This window comes from Gasterosteus aculeatus, chromosome Y, assembly GCF_964276395.1.
Source record: "Gasterosteus aculeatus chromosome Y, fGasAcu3.hap1.1, whole genome shotgun sequence".
Lineage (NCBI taxonomy): Eukaryota > Metazoa > Chordata > Actinopteri > Perciformes > Gasterosteidae > Gasterosteus > Gasterosteus aculeatus.
In genome coordinates this window covers 13,875,242-13,896,059 of record NC_135709.1, presented here as the reverse complement: position 1 = coordinate 13,896,059, position 20,818 = coordinate 13,875,242, and the positions used below count along the sequence as shown (strand labels likewise).

The 20,818-nt window shown below is 45.3% G+C and overlaps 2 protein-coding genes and 1 pseudogene across 3 annotated transcripts in view; all 3 read right to left on the bottom strand.

Moving 5' to 3' along the window:
* Positions 1–8: 8 nt before the first annotated feature.
* LOC120812298 (pannexin-2-like) lies at positions 9–8,067 on the bottom strand. Its single transcript, XM_040168127.2, has 6 exons — positions 7,787–8,067; positions 5,558–6,247; positions 3,251–4,365; positions 2,949–3,084; positions 2,544–2,729; positions 9–2,181 (listed from the first exon to the last, which is right to left on the bottom strand). The coding sequence occupies exons 2-6, from the start codon at positions 5,784–5,786 to the stop codon at positions 1,835–1,837; spliced, it is 2,013 nt and encodes a 670-aa protein (XP_040024061.2). The 5' UTR covers positions 5,787–6,247; positions 7,787–8,067; the 3' UTR covers positions 9–1,834.
* A 1,971-nt stretch (positions 8,068–10,038) lies between these two features.
* Positions 10,039–13,299, bottom strand: LOC120812300 (membrane protein MLC1-like; annotated as a pseudogene). The gene is made up of 8 exons (XR_013455251.1): positions 13,158–13,299; positions 12,535–12,852; positions 12,032–12,121; positions 11,546–11,671; positions 11,201–11,425; positions 11,052–11,109; positions 10,305–10,426; positions 10,039–10,152 (listed from the first exon to the last, which is right to left on the bottom strand). The product of XR_013455251.1 is annotated as a membrane protein MLC1-like (transcript).
* A 1,738-nt stretch (positions 13,300–15,037) lies between these two features.
* Positions 15,038–20,818, bottom strand: part of LOC120812296 (ankyrin repeat- and BTB/POZ domain-containing protein 3-A-like) — a 63,172-nt gene continuing 57,391 nt past the window's right edge. Inside the window, exons 9-17 of the mRNA XM_040168126.2 lie at positions 20,500–20,635; positions 19,678–19,898; positions 19,388–19,566; positions 17,912–18,017; positions 17,547–17,649; positions 17,021–17,102; positions 16,823–16,891; positions 16,536–16,649; positions 15,038–16,376 (exon numbers count right to left, since the gene is read on the bottom strand). Of these exons, the coding sequence (XP_040024060.2) occupies positions 16,167–16,376; positions 16,536–16,649; positions 16,823–16,891; positions 17,021–17,102; positions 17,547–17,649; positions 17,912–18,017; positions 19,388–19,566; positions 19,678–19,898; positions 20,500–20,635 (1,220 nt within the window). The 3' untranslated portion in view covers positions 15,038–16,166. The remainder of the gene's footprint in view (positions 16,377–16,535; positions 16,650–16,822; positions 16,892–17,020; positions 17,103–17,546; positions 17,650–17,911; positions 18,018–19,387; positions 19,567–19,677; positions 19,899–20,499; positions 20,636–20,818) is intronic.

Genomic DNA, 20,818 nt, shown 5'->3' with positions numbered 1-20,818 from the left:
TAATTTTTAAAGTGAAAATGTTTTTTAATTACTCTCCACTATAACACTTCGCACAGTACAATCAAAGTCTGGACTCTTTTCTCCACGTTTCCACCAGCTAGCGTTGAGACTGTCACAGATGTACGTCCTCGACTACTGTCTCAATGTTCAAATCTACACAGAAAATCGGTTATAAGCAGAGCTGTGTTTTCAACATATTACATGCTCTCACACACACACTTGTGCTACAAGTCTTAATTAAAGTGCTTTCGGATGCATTTAGTGTTCTTGAGCAGACTAACAAGAGTAGTTTTTGCCACCCTGTGTCATGACACTGAAGTGGGTCGTTTGCATTCTCCACCAAATGATTGCTCATCTAAAGTGTATGTTCACTGAATGCCCCAGAAATAAAAATGATGACTATGCATAGGTCTACCAATCATGTAGGTAAGCCCCTGACCACAGTACCACTGTCTTCTGCAGTAGATCTCATAATGGTTTATGTCAGTGAACAAAGCTCCTTTACTAATATTCCTTTAATCACGTATGCAGCTGCAATAAATGTGTATGGAGAGGTTGTGGTAAGCACCCATTCCTCCTTTCCATTCTTTCCCTGTGAAAGTGCTAACATCCCTTTAATGTGTTGGATCCACAACAAATAACAGACCTCCTATTCTAACTGAATTTTTTCTTAAAGCAGATGTTGGCACATTATGAGACAAGAAAGCTACCAAGAGAAGTTGTTTCCAAAGATGGCAATCAAAGCATAGTCATCATGTGATAAACCTTCTAGTGCCGTATGATTTATCATCAACTCATCACTTAACATCACAGCACTCCCACAAGAAGCCAGCAGAACACAAAAGTCCCATGCTGTGTCCAGCTCATTCATCATATTGAAGCTGCTATTAAAGTCTTCGAGAAGAAAACATCTCTACATCAATGCATTTCTGTCTTAGATATCTGGTACCGGTCTGACAAATCGTTCAGTTTCTCACATGTGACTGCAGTTATATCCTAGTTGCATGTCACCTCACAACCCCGCCCTTTTGTGTAGTTCTGCAGTTGTTTTAAATGAAAATGCCAATTTACCTATCATTAGTCATGACATGCAAGATGTTGAGTCAAGATCTGATAAATGTTCCTAATCAACTGTGAAGTGAATATGACAAATCTATGAAACATTTGTTTGTGACACCGCACAAACACACCATATACAGTGTCTAAACACGTACAGCGATCTGTGAAATATGATGCTGCAAGCGCATACCTTATTGCCACAAATATGTTGTGATCTTTTGCATATTTATTGTGCAGATCTCAACTGTATTGCGTGAGCTACCTTTCTACTTGGCTATCGGGATAAAGGGCCAAAGCATTATCATATGTGTTTTAAAATACATTTCGTTTGAAGCTTCTTTGCGGATATGTAAAGTGTCTGTCTTTTATTTTTTGTATTTACCTCTTTTCATTCATCTCTCATCCTTTCATTGAGCCTTTTGCTTATAGCTATTTGACCCTGCACTGTAGCACCCTGTTGAATCCCTGCTGGTTTCATTGGATGCTGTTTAGCTGCACACAGTCATCCTGAGACATGAATGTGACATCATAACCTACAATACACCGGTCAACACACACATGTTTATCCCGTCCTCGCTGAGTCATTTTCTCAGCTAAAAGTGAAGGCTGCTTGCTTTTTACGACGAGGGTTCCACGCCGTGTCCTCGTTGTCCAATCCGTCCACCACAGACGTGCGTGAGATGAAGAGCGGAGGTGGCGGTCGATGGCTGTCGATGACGTTGGTGGCCATGTGTGCAGAGCGTGGTGCGAGCGTCCCTCTTCTCCTACTCCTCCTTCAACATTCCCCGGCAGCGATGAGCTCCACGGCTCTCTCTGCGAGTCTGTCCCTGCGCTGCTCTTCGTCCTCTTCTTCCTCAAAAAGCGTGTGATGTATACTCAGCAGCTGGTGTGTAGGGGCTCTGTCGAGGACCGGAGGGTCACACGCAGCGTCTTCCATCAGCGAGAGGGGCTCCCTCGGAGGAGGCGGAGAAAGAATCGGAGGAAGAGGGGGGGACTGGGGGGGACTGGAGGGATCCTCGCTGGAGGGAGGGTTCGGGCTGACGCCGTTCGCGTACGTTGTGGTGGGTAGTGTGATTGTAGAAAAGGCAGTGTTGGTCATTTCTGGTGAGCAAACCTTTGTTTCTGAAGCAGGAAAGTTGGAAAATAGAGATCAGCGGATTGTCAAGTCAAACCCCGTGCAGGCAGTGTGTCGCAAACAAACAAACAGCTACACTCACATTCTCAAAGGTCAGCACATATTGCATGCAAAGACTGATTGGCTATCATGAAAGGCTGCATTTTCAATATTTGCTAAGCAAGTGGAATCTAGCAGATGTAAAAACATGTTGTTAATATCACATCCGCTGTCTGGACCAGTCTGTAGTCGCAGGCATATGCAGGGTGGAACTAGACATGACGAAGATGCCCTCAATATTTGAATACGGAAATGTGATAAAAATCCACCCTGAACCAGAAGACGCAACTGTGAAGGAAAGATCACGTACCTGTAATGGCACCAGACTCATGAACAATAGTGTGTGTGCCTTCAAGAAACACTGTTTCCATGTTGTGCTCTGAGGGAAGAGGGTCGGCGGCCGAGGCCTCCACCTTGGGCTTACGGATGGTCAGCATGTACGGATGGACGTCCAGAGAGAAGTTGCGAGTGAGCTTTTTCTCCATCCCACTCAAATCTGCGATTCAAAATGAACAGTCTGACTTAAAAGGAGAACAAAACAGAAAAAAACAGGTCATCCAAATAAGTGAGCTTCTAGAAACAACAGTAGCTGAAAGATGATGAAATGTTTGCTGGAGCTGAGATGAATTGTGGGTTTGTCACGGTGAGCTATTTCACATTACACAAATACCTAAATCAAAATTTTTAAAGATCTAGTATTCATTGCACTATATACCTTTTATTGCAGGATATTGTGTGCTCTTGGAATCCAACATCGGCGCGATGAAGCTGTCTGCCACTGTTTTTCTTCTGACTGGTTTGGGTTTTTCAGGCTTGGTGTTATTTTCCAGACGCGTCATGCCAAGAGGTTCCTTTACAGAAGACAGAAAACACCGATACAGGTACGTTATTTCACAGCTTAATCTTCAGTTTGGGGCCACTTCCTAAACCTCTTTGGAGAAAGATGATTAGAGAATTCATTTTGCTCCGCCAGCATTGATACTAAATGAATGCTGACGAATTGAACTCGGGCCTCACCTTGAACGGCTGAGGGAGAGGATTTGAGCTTGGGATCCACTTCATCTTTTTGCGGGGCCGTTTGATGACCAGCGGCTCCACAAACATCTCTCCCACCCTACGGTCGGAGGGGTCCATGTTCGGATCGAGTGTCTGTATCCCAGAGTCCCTCACGGTGGGGGTAGCATCGTGATTGGACTGCGCGAGCGCAGCCAGCAGCTGCCGGACCACATTGTCATACATGAGGTCACTCTCATTGGTGATGAAGTCCAGCCGGTTGAGCGACTTTATGTGGTCCCTGTTCTCGTTGCAGAACATGGCCAGGATGTTGATGTCACAGAACTGAGACTTCTGCCAGCGCCGCCGCGTTTTAATTCCAACCTTGTGCAGTTTGTCAAACACAAAGTTGGACTTGCGCACCACAAACAGGTGCAGCAAATTAACCAGGATGATGAGGTTCATGGTGCAGAGGAGAGAGATGTCGACCGCGGCCATGATGCGCTGCAGCTGCACCGCGGGCAGCTTACAGTTGACCCTGAGCTTCAGCTCGCTGTAGCTGCTGATGTCTGGGGGCTCTCCCAGCGCACAGGTGAACTCGTTCTGCCGTTGGCGGGCATAGTAGGCGCTCAGGTAGGAAATGGGGATGGAACTGAGGCAGACAATAGCCAGGTGGCGTCCCAGGTACAGCTTAGCCAGGAAGTTGCTTTGGCCCCGTCGCTCCAAGTATTTCTCAAACAAGTTCTGCTCGGGGCTCTTCTCCTTCTCCGCGTTCTCTATGATCTCCCTCCTCTCTCGCTCCGTTATGCCGGGTCCTTTTGACTGGATCTGCTTCTCGATCTTTGGCGCTCGGCCTTCAGCGGCACGATGATAGCAGTTATCAATCTCTTGAAGCAGGAAATTGAGCTCTGAAGTGAGCCGCGTCGAGCCAAGGAACTCCCAGCCCAAAGCAGGAATGTACATGATTCCAGCGAAGGCCAGCAGGGCATAGGGCAGGAACTTGTGCTCAAACAGTGAAGGCCAAAGGTGAGACTCCACACCGGGTACAGCGTCCCGCAGCTCCGTCCAGCAGTAGCCTCTTGCATAAAGTGCCTGGTCTCTTGTGAAGTTGTGTGGTGTGTAACAGTATATGGACTCCTCTGAGGACAATACACATCGAAAGAATAAGACAAGATATATACTTTAGCATTTAGATGATTTAAGCTTATACATTGAGTGTATTATTTGATACAAGAATGCTACATCGAACCTAGCTCCGATTTTCAGAAACTCACTCACAACTCCTATCATCCATAATCTTTTAGATTTTTTTATTCCATTGGCCAGATATGACTAAATGAAAACAGATGAGTTCAGACAAACAGACGTGTAACTATTTCATCAACAGCACTGAGTGTGAAAGAAGGTGCACATACCTGACGTATCTGCTGAAATCTTCCATACTGTAAAACTGCACACACACAACTGCGCTAAACACTGTGGTTAAGAATGTCAGCAGCTCTCCTTCGTGCAACGGATGTTTGAAACGTTAGATGTCACGTTAGGGCTCACCTTCATTTCACACTGCGTGGGACAACAGTTCAAATAGGGATGTTGTGTTAGACGAAACATATTCACACTCGGATCGAGGAATTGGGAGCACTTTCAAGTTGTTCTCGATCGGTTCTATCTGGCGCTTATTTTGGTTTAGAACTTCGGTATCTAATAAAAAGTGTGGCTTATTGAGAATGTATTACCACCACTTTGCTGTGACGATGCAGTTCAGTCTACTTCATCTTTGAAAGGATTCGCTTGCTATCTAAATAAACTCATCATTTGCACTAAAGACTATTAACTTTTTTTTTTTTAAGTGTGTATTCGTTGTATTTCCAGGGCAATATGTGCATTAGTTTGTCAAAGAGGGTAGGATGGTGAGTCATTCAAAATGTGATCGCCAAAGCCCAAAATATAAAAAAACAACAACACATTGGTGGGGAAATACTGAGGAACACCCACTTTTTTTTAACGCTCAGTCCCAGATGGTTAATGCTGCTCTGCAGAGTGCCTGACTCAGCAGTGAACTAACATCTCCCCCATCGCTGCCAGGCATCTCCTCTCCCCTTTCTTATCTCCGGTCGGGCTGAAGCCTTTCTAGCCCGCTCCAGCTATCTGTGCCTGCTCTCTACAAATGCTTCCTTCCATGCGTAATCTGCGATATCCATCTTCTTATCGCTGTCGGTCGCCGACGACGCATAAGCGCTGCACGGCTCACTCGAAATACACATTTGGTGCACTTTGACAGTTAATCGTGGCAATGACCCCCCCCCCCGTCCCCCTCGGCAGAGGTCTCACCTGCAAAGTTCCTTGTGAAGACCAGGGTGACCAGCAGGATGGGGATGATGACCGTCCCGATGGTGACGACGCGATCGAAGGGCAGCTCCAGTTTGAGCTGCACCATGAGGCCGGCCAGTAACCCGCCCCGCTCATCCTGAGAGGAGCCCGGTAGGATCAGCTCCTTCAGCTTCTCGCCGGCGAGTAGAGCCGTGGCCATGTCTAAGTTCTGATCGAGGATGTTCTGCATCCGGAAACACGGAGGGAGAGTCCTCTGGACTGGAGAGGAGACCAGAAACTCCCCGCTGAAGTTAAACACTTAGCACGGTAGAGTGATGTACTGGCGCAAAGACAGGCGCGCACGGACAGAACATACGAGGCCAACGTCAGCCTCGGTCGCCATGCGTGGAGAAGCAGCAGGTCACGTATACGTCTGCGCGCAGAGCTTTGGGTTTTTAAGGTTACGGTTCCCCACGACGCCTCTCCCTCGGGTGGACCGCCATCTCTCTCAACGCATCTCGTTGTTTTGCCCCATTGTCTACAGCGCCTGGCCTCGGTCCTTGCTCTCTGTAGGTATGGGTGGGGGAAGGGGGGGGGGGGTTGAAGGATGGCCGTTGAAGGATGGCCGTGAGTTTAGAAGGCGTCCCTGTGACGCTGGCTGAAGAGTCGTCAAACAGGCTGCGGACAGGAGAAGCTCCGGCCAATTGTTTCCTGAAAGAAAGTGCGGCACAGTGTGTTAAATTGCTTCTTGTTTTTAATTAAATCACATTGTTCTTCTTGGAACATAAACTAAATAGGTGACTAGTACAAACGCCCTACAGATGAGCCGTATCGTTAATCGTCTCACAGCATCCTCGGGAAAGCTCCGGGCTCCCGTCCATTGTCCTGTGTAATGCAGTCTTATGGCCAACTAATCCTCCCACTGTGACCAGCGGAGTGCGGCAATGTGGTCACATCTCAAGAGGGTGTTTGGCTTTGTTCGAGCAAGGGTAATAAAGGTGAAAATTATTTTTTTTAGGAGGGAATTTGCCAAAACAATGGCACACGCTTCCACAATACATCCCGGCACCTCGCCGCACTCCTGGCTGTGCGTTGTCCTTGTGGAACAGCGTGTTCCCGATGGGCTGTCAGGTGAACCCTGATCAGTAAATTGGTGCCTGCTCATTTGACTAGAGGTTATACGTTAATCTCCTCCAGGAGGAGCGTGTATGCATCAGCGCTTCTTCTTACCAACAACTCTCGCGCCTCTAGCTTGCCTTCTTCCCTTTTCACTTCATAATACATATGTTGGACAGCATTGACGGCCAAGCCCTTTAAAGGAGTACAGGGGACTCTGCACGGCGAGGAAGATCACGTGGGAGAGGAGTTCTTAGAAATATCATCGTTATACGACGTCCCTCATAGCAGAGCAAACAGTGCAGATTTATCACCGACTTTCGAGATACACGTCCTCAAACACGCGTCTGTTCAACAACAAAAAGTGGAAATAAACTTTGCATTATTTAAATTCAAAGGGGGCAATCACATTGGAGCTGTTTGTTTCGGCGCTGCACTGTTATAAGCCAGACAATGCCCTTCAGCTGGGGCAATGCTTCCAGTGTTAAGAGAGGGATTCCCACATTCCCACAGGCTACACAGCGCTATGACCAGCACAGCCGGACCACAACAGAGAAATAGAGCTAAAGCCCCCGGGACAAGAGCTGAAGGGGAACTGTCCCATTCATTCCTTATTCATCAGATGATGGCCGAAGAACTTTGTCAGCACCCGTGGATCCATCACCAGCTCTCAGAAAGAAACTGACAACTATGGCACTGCTACATTTGAGAGGGATGCGGATATGAGACCAGAGCGAAATTCTCATTTTTTTTCCTTACTTTCGCCCCATCAGTGAGTCCCAATGAGAACACTGCAGGGGACATTTTACGAGGACCAGCTCTGTTAGTCCAGAGACATGGCATTGCGGCTTCCTGCAGATGACCAGCTGTTCCAGTACCTGAACGGCGGACAGCTCCCGAATAGCCAGTGTGCGTGTTTGTGTGCGCGTGCGTGTGTCAGAAGGGGAGATCCTGCTCTGGGTGGATCTAGTGATGCTCAATAACAGCATCACCTGTACACACGGGAAAGAAGTAACTTACAGCACCGGGAGCGGGGGGGAACTAAAAGCCCCCCGACTCACTGCGCGGTGCTAACGACGTCAGCCATGTGCACGCAGCGGGGGGAAATAATCACAAATACGGAAATCCACTCACCGTGTCTCGCTGCATCTCCCGGGGCGGTAAGAGTTAATCTGCAGTGCGGGCGAGAAGCTACAGCATGTATCCGAGCACACCGGTTTGTTCCGCCTCCCCCCCTCACACACACACACACACACACACACACACACACACACACACACACACACACACACACACACACACACACACACACACACACACACACACACACACACACACACACACACTACCAGGTCCCCTCCCTTCTGCAAACCCGCTCCTCTCTGCCCTCCCCGCCGCGCCTCCTCCTCGGGAATAAGGGATGAGATAACAACACGTTACGGTTCTACGGCTCACAGCGTCATCGCACGTATGTAAACGGGGATGATGCATGAATAAATAAATACACTACCGGCTAAAGGGTACATCTATTTCATACATGCGTTCATTTTCATATACATTCGCCTATGGACATACAACTAGACCGTTTTTTGAATGATTACCATGACATCAACAGTAATGAAATGCCATAAATGTCTTAGATATTCAACTATTTGAGAGTGATAATGAATTGTCTATTTATTAAGTAATATTCAGCTATAGTTTAGTTGAATAACTACCGGCTATCATTCGAATCCCTTCTTTACATGCGTTTATGCAACCTGCCCATCATCTTGTGGGACTGACAAAACCAGAGAGACGATAGTCCTTCAAACGCACTATGCGTGACGTACACGAACAAACGAACATCTGGGTGTCCTGGTGCAGTAAAAGGTACAACCTCAAGTTTGAAATAAAGTAGACCCTTCTGCAACCGAGAGTGGAGGAGCCCTGGTGTGCGTGGAAGCGCAATGCATGAATTTGGCACTACGTCATGCGTAACGGGGACGCTTCTAGCAGGGTACGTTGGCTTGGTGTCTCCGGCAGCATCGTGAGCGCAGCCACAGGTCAGTTCTCCATCTTCCGCCAGCCGGTTTCTGCCGGTTGGGGAAGCCGCACCTCACTACGTCTGCTTTCCAAATATAGACGGTGTCTCACTCTCTCGCTCGCTCGCTCCCTCCCTCCCTCAAATAATCAGAAATATACTCAGTGCTCTACACAAAAGCGGTGAAGCCTAAAAACCTACACAAATGAAGCCTAAAAACCTTTTAGGCTTCATTTGGTTTGGTGTCATAGGTATCAAAAAGTAGCCACTAAGGAGTCTTTGACATTTTGGCAAATCGAAACTGGCTATAAATTGTGTTTATTCACATTCATGCATGTTTTAGTGTGTTCCTCGATGTGTCACCGTGGCCCTCTGAGGCAAAGCTGAACATATAAGGGTGCAATTAAGCAACATTAAACATCATACACGCTAATAATACTTAATAATATCACATTTACCTGATCTAATAGGCTGTTGCATGCACACCACTGCGCATAACAACACAAAGAGATATCACTCACAAGAGAGAGCAAAGATAAGTCAGTATTTGAAAAGGGAATCAGCAAGAAATAAAATCACTGTGTCATTGGTGCATTTGTATGTCATCCGATATCACGATGAAATAGCAGCCTCCCATCGATACCAAATAACTGATGTTGAATGTATTTACTGTAAAGAGAGATTCCAGGCATTTTCATACATCACAAAACGATTTGTTAAGGCCAGGGAGTATCAATGTGAAAACTACAGGAAACGTTTCAATGTCCAGGTCACATAATAACTCACTACAGTAAGCAGGCAAACATATAAAAAGCAAACTATGTCAAAACGTCTAAAATGTTCAAAGCATTACCATTTTAATACAAATATAATCATCTCAAAAACTGTTCCTTATTTCCTTCTTTCTTTTCTCTTATCTCTCTCTCTAAATCTCCGGACACATTGTTATTGCCTCGAATTTCTTCCACTGTGTTCCATTTGTACTCAAACTTCTCTGTGTACTGTGGCGCTGTTCACTGGGCCATTTGCACCACAACTGCCTTCCAGGCTTGGTACTTGTCGGAATCCTGCAGCGTCCCGCCGGCTGCTCGCTGCAGAGCGGGAAAGAGAGAGAAGAAATTTGAGTTAAATGATGCGTGAAGGATGAGCAGCACAATGTGTTTTATAAATATGCTTCTAGCTCATTATGTGCTCATATTTAAATGTCCTTTACTTGACCTTAGAGCTGGTGAAAAAACACCTGCAACATAATGTACAAACACAGACGCCTATTGTTGAAGGTTTGTGTCCACAACCCCTGCTTTACCTGCCGTACGTCGTAGTAATGGGCCGGGCTTTGCATGCGGTCATGGTACTCTGGAGCCCCCATGCAGAGCTGACTCTTGTAGGAGGCACAGTGCACCACAGTGGCTGCAGTTAGAATCGCCTGCAACAGCAGCAGCACCATCAGAATCACTAGCAGGATGTCGTAGGATTGCTGTGCCGCACGCAAACACACAGACTTATAAAATAACTCTGAATGAGATTCACCGTATCGACTCGTGAGCTTTATCTTGCAAAAGGAGCTGAAGGCTGGATACTTGGTGCCCACTGCAAACTGGTGATTTGTTTTTACTTCATTAACCTCACCTTGCCGTGGGCACGTCGTGCAAGAAAATATCAATAAAGTTGATGACAGTGGAAGAAAGGAAGCCGGAGGCCGAAAAGAGCAGTGGTGACGTCACACTGCTGATGGCAATCAACACCTCCACCTGAGAGACACGAAGGGGAGAAAGAAAACTTTTGTAGACCCGGAAGAAACAATAAGATAGACTAGAAATGTTGTTAGTGATGATAAACATGCTCCTTCCTCAGAAGACACCCATTCTTATTCAACTTTCTTTACATATAATCAAGTAGCTTTCTTCATTTCCCACCTTTTGAGAACAGAAAGTCACAAAGTGCTTCAAAAATAAATGAGATAAAAGCAAACAAAACAGAGCATTCTCATCAACATGCATCAAGATATCATTTGAGACTTCCTGAGCTCAAGGGATCCACATTTTGCAAACACACACAGCTCCAGATAGATTCACATCCATCCATCACAAGTGTGAGGGTGGGACCTTAGGACCTGGGAGCCTCAGCATAGAGCGGGAGGCTCAGTGGTTTTATAAAGTTATTGTTTAAATAAAAGTGATATTGCACTGTACACGCAGGAGCCTCTGTCTGTCTATGATCTACCTCGTTTGGGGTTTTTGGCCAGTAAGATAATTGAATTCAGGGTCTCTCCCCTCCAAAGAGAGTGGCGTTGTCACGTCTGGATACTATTCCCAAAGTATTTTAAGTGTCCATTTGGTCACACAAGAATCAAGCGCAGTTTGGCCTTGTACTCACCAGACATCTTTTGGGGTATTCTGACACAACATTAACTCGCAATAGCACTCAGAAAACACTGCAAAGGATTTAAAATGAGATACAAAGTCATGTTATAAGGCCACGTATGGATCTCAGTATTAGTTTACATTTTAGTAAAAAAAACTCACAGCAACAAGCATCCAGAAAAATGTGATGGACAAGTAGGGGCCGGGTAGCAAAGCGTCCATGTTGAGAGCAATAATTCCTCCAAATACAGCAGAAATGCAAACGATTACTTCTATTACCTGTAAGACACATTCCCCAGTGATGCTTAAGCATTGGCCATGTGAGAAGCACCATGTGCAACAAAACTGAGGTGTACTCACAGGATAGGCTTTTAGGAGTCGCGTCGGCTACAGCCACCGATCTGTCGTACGTCACCGGAGGAGTTCGGGTACAAGAGTGAAAGACACGGAGCGCAAACGAGGAGACACATCGGATGAGGGCTCAAAAGCAATCAATCAATCACTCACAAACACACGCACACTCACACACACCTTCCTGTGGCAGCAGCAGTCCTCTGCAGAGCGGGCTGACAGGATGACGGTACTGGACATCAACACCTCCAGCAAAGGCATCAGGATGAGGTTGAAGTTGATCTGCGAACAGACAAAGACACACAAAAACGCTTTACTTTGAAGGATAACTTAGGAGTGGTAGTTTATATTTAATTGATTGCATTTATATTGACAGCAGAAGGGTTCACCACCAGTTTACATCCAAACCAAACCAGGCATGTGGTCGTCACTGCAAATGTTCACACATAGACCACCTGGAAATCCGATAGGAACAAAAAAGAAAAAAGAGAAAGAAGACTTGAAGTTCAATTATCAATCCATTAAAACACACAACGGTTGTGTTGCCTTTATTGTTTACTCACTGCAACATGTGAATCTCAAACATCACGGTGAAGCCAGTGTTCACGTGACGGTGATTGCATTTGCGCGACGGTCACTTACAGAGCCTGCAGCACATCGTAGGTAGTCCATGGCAACAGGAAACACATTTCCCAGGTACAGAGAGAAACCAGATGTGATGAGCAGACTGCCCTGAGGACACACACACACACACACACACACACACACACACACACACACACACACACACGTGCATGCAAATACAGAAACTCAACAGGTAACACAATGTTATGACACAATACACACAATAAACTGCATCACATCCCTCCACATCCACTTTAATAATGTTTGGAATTAATTCATTTTTTCCTCAGATCAATGCATTCTATTAGAGCTTTCACATTGCAAGGCATGACGTTGTATCCGCTCATCTGAATGTGGAGGCACAAAACAAGACGTTTTGTCACCATGCCACTCAAAATTTTCTAGACTGGGACACTGAAAAAAATGACCCCAACCCTTCAAAATTTGCGTGTTATGGACTCAATAGCAACGCCATGTGATGTGCCTCCTTTGCTTCCCTCCCCGGCTGTCTGTCCTCTCACCCCTATGAGGACACTGTAGAGCCAGGCCCTGTAACTGAAGCAGGGGTGCTTTAGAGGCTCCGGCTGGGACAGCTGCAGGTCACTGGCCCTCACGTCCACCGTGGAGCTGTCCCGCTCGGGCCTATAGCGCTCCCCTGGCGTTCTCTCCCCTCCCCTCTCTCCCCGTCTCCCCAGCGTCCCGCCGCCCCTCTCCAGAGTGGGCATGTGGCTGTAGGTGAACTCCTCTCTGGCTGAGAGCTCGTCGCACTGCATCACTGACACAGCTGGGGGTGAACTTTGATGGTGGGAATGGGCAAACGCCAGGGAGGAATACGGCCTCTGGGAAAGGAAAATAAATTGTAAAAGCTGTATGAATTAAATTACGTCTTGTGATCTGTATTCAACATGTTTCGGCAATGCTGTGCTCGTCAACATGACACGATGAGTTGATTTTCAGTGCGAAAGTGACAATCCGAGTACTTCAACTTAGGAGACCAGGAAAAGAAATCAATGCAAAGTGCATCGAGCTAACAGAAAATGGGCCATCAGGCTGTCAAGAATAGCCCCCTCATTTAGTCCGCCTGAGCAAAGAGGACACTTTTTTCCTCCCTCCTATTTTCCCATGACGCTCTCTCAGTACTCACCTGTTGTTGAATCTCTTGTATCGAGTATTGCCAGCTTGAGGTATCCTTCAACAAATGAGATTACCTCACCAGATAGAGGACAGCTTGTTTTTGTCTGCAGCTTCTTCTTCTGCTCCCCATCTCTCCCCCTCTGACCCAAACTCCTCTCTCTCTCTCTCTCTCTCTCTCTCTCTCTCTCTCTCTCTCTCTCTCTCTCTCTCTCTCTCTCTCTCTCTCTCTCTCTCTCTCTCTCTCTCTCTCTCTCTCTCTCTCCCTTCGCAGGACGTTTTGCAATTTGGAAAAGTTGTTTTTCTTTGAGCCCTTCAAAGCGTGGCGCTAAAACACATGGCTCTTGTGCTGCCAGCCTACTCTGTGCCAAAGAGAGAGAGAGCGCCTGTGCATGACAACAAGGGGAGAAAAAAAAAAGGGGGCTCGCGCTGGGGGCTGAGTTGAGAGAATCTCATGACAACACATTCAGGAGGAGATCCTTTTGGTTGACGGCAGTTTGAGTGTGTGTGTGAATTGTGCCAGAGTGTGAGCCTGTAAATACATGTGGATCTCAGGATTCCTCTACGTTCTTACAGAGCAGAGCATTCTCGGCTCAACATTGTTCCCGGGCGCTAGTAACCATGGTGACTCCTTAACAACCGCTGTCAACCCGTCCCTTGCTATTCTAATGTCTCTGCCTAATGCCAAACACACCGACAGAGAGAAAGCTCCAGTGCAACATTACAGGGCATGTTAGGAATATCTGGGAATGTTAAAAAACAAAACTTTAAAAAGCCTGTCTAGATGGATTGTTCACTTCCAGTGATTATGGGAGTTTATCATTTTCCTTTTCTCAATTGAAATCAGTATCATGTTTGGCAATTGGATTTCACTTTAGCGAGCTGACACAAAAGCCTGGGGCCTAAAATACTATCAAGCTACAAATGAATCTCCCAAAAATAAAACATTAAAATATGACCTATTTTAAATCGTTACACAGTGCATGTCGGCATAAGCAGATCAGCCTCTCATTGAGAACAGCGTTACTGAGGGACGCTTTGCCAGAACCAGGAGTTTGGAGAACAAGGGCTCATCTGTTATCCGTGCACAGCTTTGGATCTCCCTTTCTACTTCTCTTTACGTGTTTCTTTTCTTTACACTCGTCTGTCTGTCTGTCTCTCTCTCTCTGACTGTGTCGACCCCTCTGAACCTCCAACTCTTTCCGACACACCTGCAAAACCTCTTTGAACTGTATGAAATATAAGCTACGGCTCACAGGATCTGCCAGACAGTGAAATGACAGGCACTTTAAAATATGAGTGAAAAGCCCACTAACTGAATGTAATAAGGTGTTTTCTAACACGCCATAAACAGTACACAAGAATTTGTTCATGATTGAAATGAATATCAATAATTTAATAATGTGTGAGATCTAATTAATTAATTTATTAAGATATATATTTACCGTTAATTTGTTTATAGAAACTCTTGGCACCTACATTGTTGAAATTAATTTCATTATTACCTTTATGTTTTCTTTTTATGTGACATTCCCAGCCAGCATGCTTGGGAGAGCAGTTGAGCACATTGAACACCTGCTAATCCTGCGTACGGCACAACATCTCTGTTCAAACTGTTGTGTTGCTTTCCTTCCTATTTAGAGATACACAATATTTAGTTTCTGTCAATTATACCTCCAAAACTCAAACATATATTACATGTATACTTTATTTTATAAAGGGAGTTGTGAGTAAGTGAAATAAGGGGTGATTTAGATTTGGTTTTTAATTTGACATTATAAGGTATTAAAGAATTGTGCATCTGAAAATGGAAGTCGTTGTGGTTCACATGCATTTGAAAATGAATAATAAATGTGTTGCCGTTTTTGAGTCAGAGACGGCATTCAAAGAATCTATGAGCGGATTCATAGTATTCTTTATATTCATCTTTATAGAGGAAAGATATTTTAAGTCACACATACACAAGTAATGTGATTTCACAATCCCCAGGGAACCTGCTGACAAGATAATGTCACTACCTCGGCACTAAAATGAACATGTCTTTCACGCAGGAAATGACGACAAACCATTTGACTGTTACAAATTTAGTGACCCATGCCAATAACAAAAATATCCTCACTAAACATACAGTCATATAAGTGTGAAAGCACAAAACACAAACATACAGTCATTCTTCTGACATGCAACAATTAAACATCAATAGTTAAAAGATGAGCCTCTTGTTTTTACAGCAATATCCAACAGTAAGACACATGAGAAAAACATCCGTGGGTATATATACTGTACATTAACTTACATTATCAATAGCTCTGTTTCTTATGAACAATATTTACACCATGTAGTGGGGGGGGGTCCTCTTTCCCACCCAGTTGCCCAAAGTCACGCGGTGAACATCCCCCTTCTGCATCCGTCACATTAGAGGTATTGTCACTTGCTTGTCTCGTTTGGCTTTAAAGAGTAGTCAGCTTCGATAATGCAGTGACACACACACACAAATTAATTACTCCGTACACGGCCACATGATTAAGCAAATAACCACAGCATGAAGCAGCGTTTCACCCCGACACGGATGCACCGATGGCTTTTATGACACGACACTGAGGTTGTTCTCAGTCTCAGCACATTATGTCAATCTATCAAGACGCTTGGACGGTTTCAGTTGGTTTTAACTGGTCCCACCTGATCCATTCACTTCGACATGTGACGCGCAGGCTGTACTACTTGGCTGAGAAAGCAGTGATTTGATGGAATTGGCAAATTGTGGCATGATACCACTACCTTATTCCAGTCATTGTATGTTACTGTAACACATAACTGACAAGTACCAACAACGCGAGACAGACAGACCTTCTTTGCTAAGACAGTAAGAAGCCTAGTAGCAACCGATGAGCTTCACAGAGGTAAAGATTGCAACTGGTCCGTCCACAAGTCTCGTTTCTCTCCCTCATCCTCAATACAGTGTCATGTTCCCTGATACGCTAGTAAATATTGTCTGTCCCTTGTGTTGAGAAAGGTCGACAGATCAGACGATGGACCCCTTGGAGGAGGACAGGTGGATGGACTGGATGCGGATGGCCAAGGTTTTCTCCAGGTCCTGCAGGATTTCAGAGGCGGGGCTTTCTGCCGGCGTGTCATAGAGCAACTGTTTGAATGGCTCCAACTCGATCAATACTAACATGTTCTTCAGGAAGTAGCTCTCGATATAGGAAGCCAAGTCTGGTGCGCCAAGAAACTGTGAAAAAGAAGAGTATTTAAGAGACAGATGAAATGTCTAGGCTACACTTGATGTGCAACAGTAGATCCTTGAGTGAAAATGTTCTATCCTAAACATCCTTTTATATTCCTGAAGTACAATTAGTGTGGTTGTATTCTGCATGATCTCGTTTTGCACCTTGGTTTGATTGTAGATCTCGACACAAGTTTCTGCGTTAATGTTCTTGGTGCAGATTATCTCACAGTGCCTCTGCAGCGACTCCAGCTGGAAGAACTTGGCCGCGGACAGAAGCTGCAAAAAAAAAACCACAACAATTAACACAGAAGCAAGTTTAGCATCAAGTTTAGTATTAGATCGTGAAAATCAAGAGTGCAACACAAATGGGTGACCTGTAGTTTCTAGATTATTGCTTTGTAGTGTAAAGACTTCTGTGTGAATGGAAATGTCTGTGATGGGGACCTAACCTCCATAATGTCAGTGTTCCTGATGTGCAGAGTGTCCGTCCCTCCAAAGTAGAGGTATTGCATCACCAGCTGTGAGGAGCAAACACATGTCAGCTTCCATTTCAGGATGACTTCTGTACAAACACATGCAAGTAAGAGCATCACTGTGCGGCTTAAGCACAATTTAAAAGTGCCCCTTGTTTACAATAATTGCATTACCTGAAAGATGTGATATTTGACATTGCTTATCTCAATGCAGGTGTTTTCACCGCAAGGTCTGTTTGTTAGAAGAGATTTAAACCTTGAATGAGGGAAAGCCAGAAAGAGGAAGGATTATCATTTGTGAATAGAGCAATAAACCTTCATATACTGTAAAGCAATTTTTAAATGAGTTATTTTGTGTTTATCTCTGGGTACATATCGTCAACAACACAATTGAATGATGAGTCATTTATCTTCTGTCCCTTTAAGACAAGACTGATTGGTTATCATTGATGTGATTCGACGTGAGAGTGAAATAGACGTCTGTCGAAGCAGAAACAAATGTCTCTGACAGCAACACAGCATTTCAAGTGCTTAGTCATTTCTGTATCCATTCACACATCTTTTGACATTAAAATGAGAGACAGATAGTGTTACAATAGAGTCTCCATTTACCGCAACAGCAGAATCTGGAGTTCAGAATACTGAACATGCATATTTCCTCTACTCCGGTTCTTAGAAGTCAGTGGTTAAGTGAGCGTACCTGCTGGAAGCTGTGAAGAGCAGGACTTTGTGGGCATAATAAGGTTTCCCTTCCACCAGAAATGTCACGTCCGACATGTCTTTATTATTCAGGAAGAGAGGATCTGAAAAAAGATGAATAATTATTAATCATTAAAATGAATAATAATAAACACATGAACTTGAGCTATTGTTTCAAAATAACTTGAAAATGTCCATCCCAGTCCCTGAACACTAGATGGCGTCTGGTGCACTTTTCCATTTTCATGCACCATGCATTTACTAGTAAGAGCCGACTCAAAATAAAATAAAAAAATAAAATGTAGTGCTGTCGTGCAGCATTAATGCTCTGCTTTTACATAAACAACGCAGATTTCTCAATCTCACCCAGGCGGGACGACTGCTTCCTCTTGATCTCCGCCAGTTTGGGGATCGGGTAAGGGCTGTAGCACTGGGTGAAGATTGCAGACAGCTGCTGGCTGATTACCTCATTCTGACAAAACACAGACAGAAAAACCAACCATCAGAGCGTGAGGAGAGCTGCTTGTGCATGCGATGCTGGGCCAACACACAGGAGTTCATGTTACGCAAGAACACAAGTAGTTCCTTTAGTGCTCCTCTCCTACACAGACATCCCCAACACAATTACCAGCACAGTGAGAGAGGTCCGAACTTCTGCAGCCTTGTTTCACACTCGGCTTTCACTTTCAGGCGGAGCTTCTGAGAAACCACACATTTGCAGCTTTTTTCACACCTTTGACAGGGATCCAGGTGAACATCAGCCGGTTTTCTTCTCAGGGTTCCTAAGAGGGATCGTGGGCACCGGAGCTACTGGAGGTGTGTGACGTGTGAAAGGGAAAAACAGGAGAGTCTTTCCTTCTTCCCTTTACAAATGACTTCTCTTGTGAATGTGCGTCACAGGGGTGAGCGACACTGGAAGACCAATGTGGAACACCAAGCTGGTTGCTCAGGGACGCCGCTGACAATCAGCTATCGACGGACGCCTATTCCACCAGGGATTCCCCTCCGTATTATCTCACAAGGGAAAGTATAAGTAAGGAATGTCGGTAGGGAGTGAAGGTCAATAGTTAGGTAGGTAGGCGGACGGGTGGATGTACGGAGGAAGAAAATGGAATGAGAATGAACCAGAGTGGAAGGTTGAGTTATTTCACTGGATCAATCTGAACTAAACTGAATTGAACAGAAAGTAATTTAACTAAATGATTGAACGGAGGGGTTCAGTGGACTCGGGCAGCAGAAGCCCATCGAGAGATAAATGGGCCTTTACCTTGATGTGTAGAGCACACCATCCAATACAAAGACATGGGCTGACACCACAACAATCCACTTAAGGCTAGAGTGTCCTAAGTGTATCAGTGTTTGGGAGAGGGAGGAAGGCATGCTGTCAATATGGGATCGCACACCCATGCGAGTCTCTGCATGCTTGTGTGTTTTGTTTATATGTGTGTGTGTGCACACATTGCAGTATATTTTTCTTATATCAGAAGTGACAGCGCAGCTCATCGTGGGATGGCAGGGATGCACTGTGCCAAATGCAAAGTAGACAAAAGCAAACAGAGGTGACAGACGGGATGATGTGCTGTTTTAGGACTCGTGCGGCCCACCATGCGGAGTACGAGCTCAAGTAATGTGACGGGGCCCTGATCGAATGACCGGGAACAGACAGGAACGAGGAGCCATGCCATTAATCATCATCATCATCTCAAGTTGTCGCTATCGAGAAGGTCTCAGGGGCTCCGCCGGCCTCTGTGGAGCTGATGACCCCACTGCTTGATGACAATCCCAAGCAAACAAAGCAGATATATGTGCAGTAGGAGAGAGAAAATGCAAACAGTGAAATACCTTGCTGGCTCTGAGGATCTGGAACATGAGAGGCAGACCATGTGTGATGAGCTCCTCGGTGTACTCCTCTTCATCTATGCAGCTGAACTCTTTGAGGAGACCCTGGATCAGAGGTCGGCGTTGCTGATGGAAACACGTGCGCAGGGACTCCATCCAAGTGTGCAAAGTCCAAGGAACGCCTAAGAAATCAATGCAAATACACACGGAGCATGTCGAAGACACACAGACACAGAAGCTGTACACGTGTGTTGACGTGTTCTAGGATACAAGTAGTTTGAACAGCGGCTTACCCAGGCTGCGTATATCTATGGTGATGTCCACGTGCCCATGTTCTGCGCTGTGGTACATGGCTTCTTTTAGGGCTTTAAGTTTGGCTTTCCCAGTTCGGATCTGGTCGATCTGAGATGGACTTCTGCCTTCCAGCTCCGAACCCTCCGCCAGAATCTCTTCCAGGGATAAGACGTCGCCCTTCCCCTTCTCGGTGTGGGACAGCAACTTACGAAACACGTTCCTAAACAAAAGCACAAAACAAAAGATAACTGTCATGTCATTGGACTCTACAGGCTCTATTCATGTAGATCAATTTGGTTTTATTGCACGAGACTCCAGACGAATATCATTAAAAAGCAGACAGGTGTATTTGTACTATTTTACACATTTACAACAAAGGCTAGTCAGACCTCTATAAATAAAGCAGATCCAAAAATGTTCTATACATAGCGATACATTATTCTGGTGGACCTTTATAGTCTTGGCACAAAGATGGCACAAATGATTCCACAATATAATTGACACTTTGAAACTATACTATACTACTACTATATTCGATACTTTGAAAATGTATTTTTATTTGAAGTCGTTGTTTTAATTTATTCCGTATGGTCCTGGTGTTTTTGTGAGGAGGAACAACAGCAAAACAAAACTCATTGTGTAAGAAAACACAGAGTTTGGTCATTTCTAACAAACCAATCCAACAAATGAAGTCTCAATTTCATGGACACGCTTTGTTGTGAAAAACATCGTATTCTGAATACACAATATGAACAAACGTACTTTGCGATGCTCTTTTTATTCACTCAGGAGTGCGTTGAACGTGAACGTGTGTTACGCACCTGTGTCCATGAGCTGCTACCAGGCTGTAGGAGTTCATGTCTTCCTGCGGCGCTGTGGAGATGCCATTGCGGTACATGGTTCCCACCATGGGGTCGGCCCCCCGCTCCAGCAGCAAACTCACTATTTCAAAGTTACCTGTGCAGGGAGAGAAAAATTGAGCTTATACGCACACAGTTCAACTATTGCAACCAGAAAAAAAAAGAAAAAAAACGAGGGTGGATGAACATAATCATTATTCTGTATGCGTGCCGCTGTGCGTCTTCCTTTTTTCAGCCCCCTCCCCGACCCCAGGATGAATGTGCCTCTGAAGTCATAGCT

Excerpts from the sequence above, each read along its gene's own strand:
- LOC120812298 (XM_040168127.2), bottom strand. The coding sequence starts at position 5,786 with ATGCAGAACATCCTCGATCAGAACTTAGACATGGCCACGGCTCTACTC. Across the intron at positions 2,730-2,948 it reads ACAATATCCTGCAATAAAAG|ATTTGAGTGGGATGGAGAAA; the intron begins GTATATAGTGCA and ends TTTGAATCGCAG. Across the intron at positions 2,182-2,543 it reads TGAGTCTGGTGCCATTACAG|AAACAAAGGTTTGCTCACCA; the intron begins GTACGTGATCTT and ends TTCCTGCTTCAG.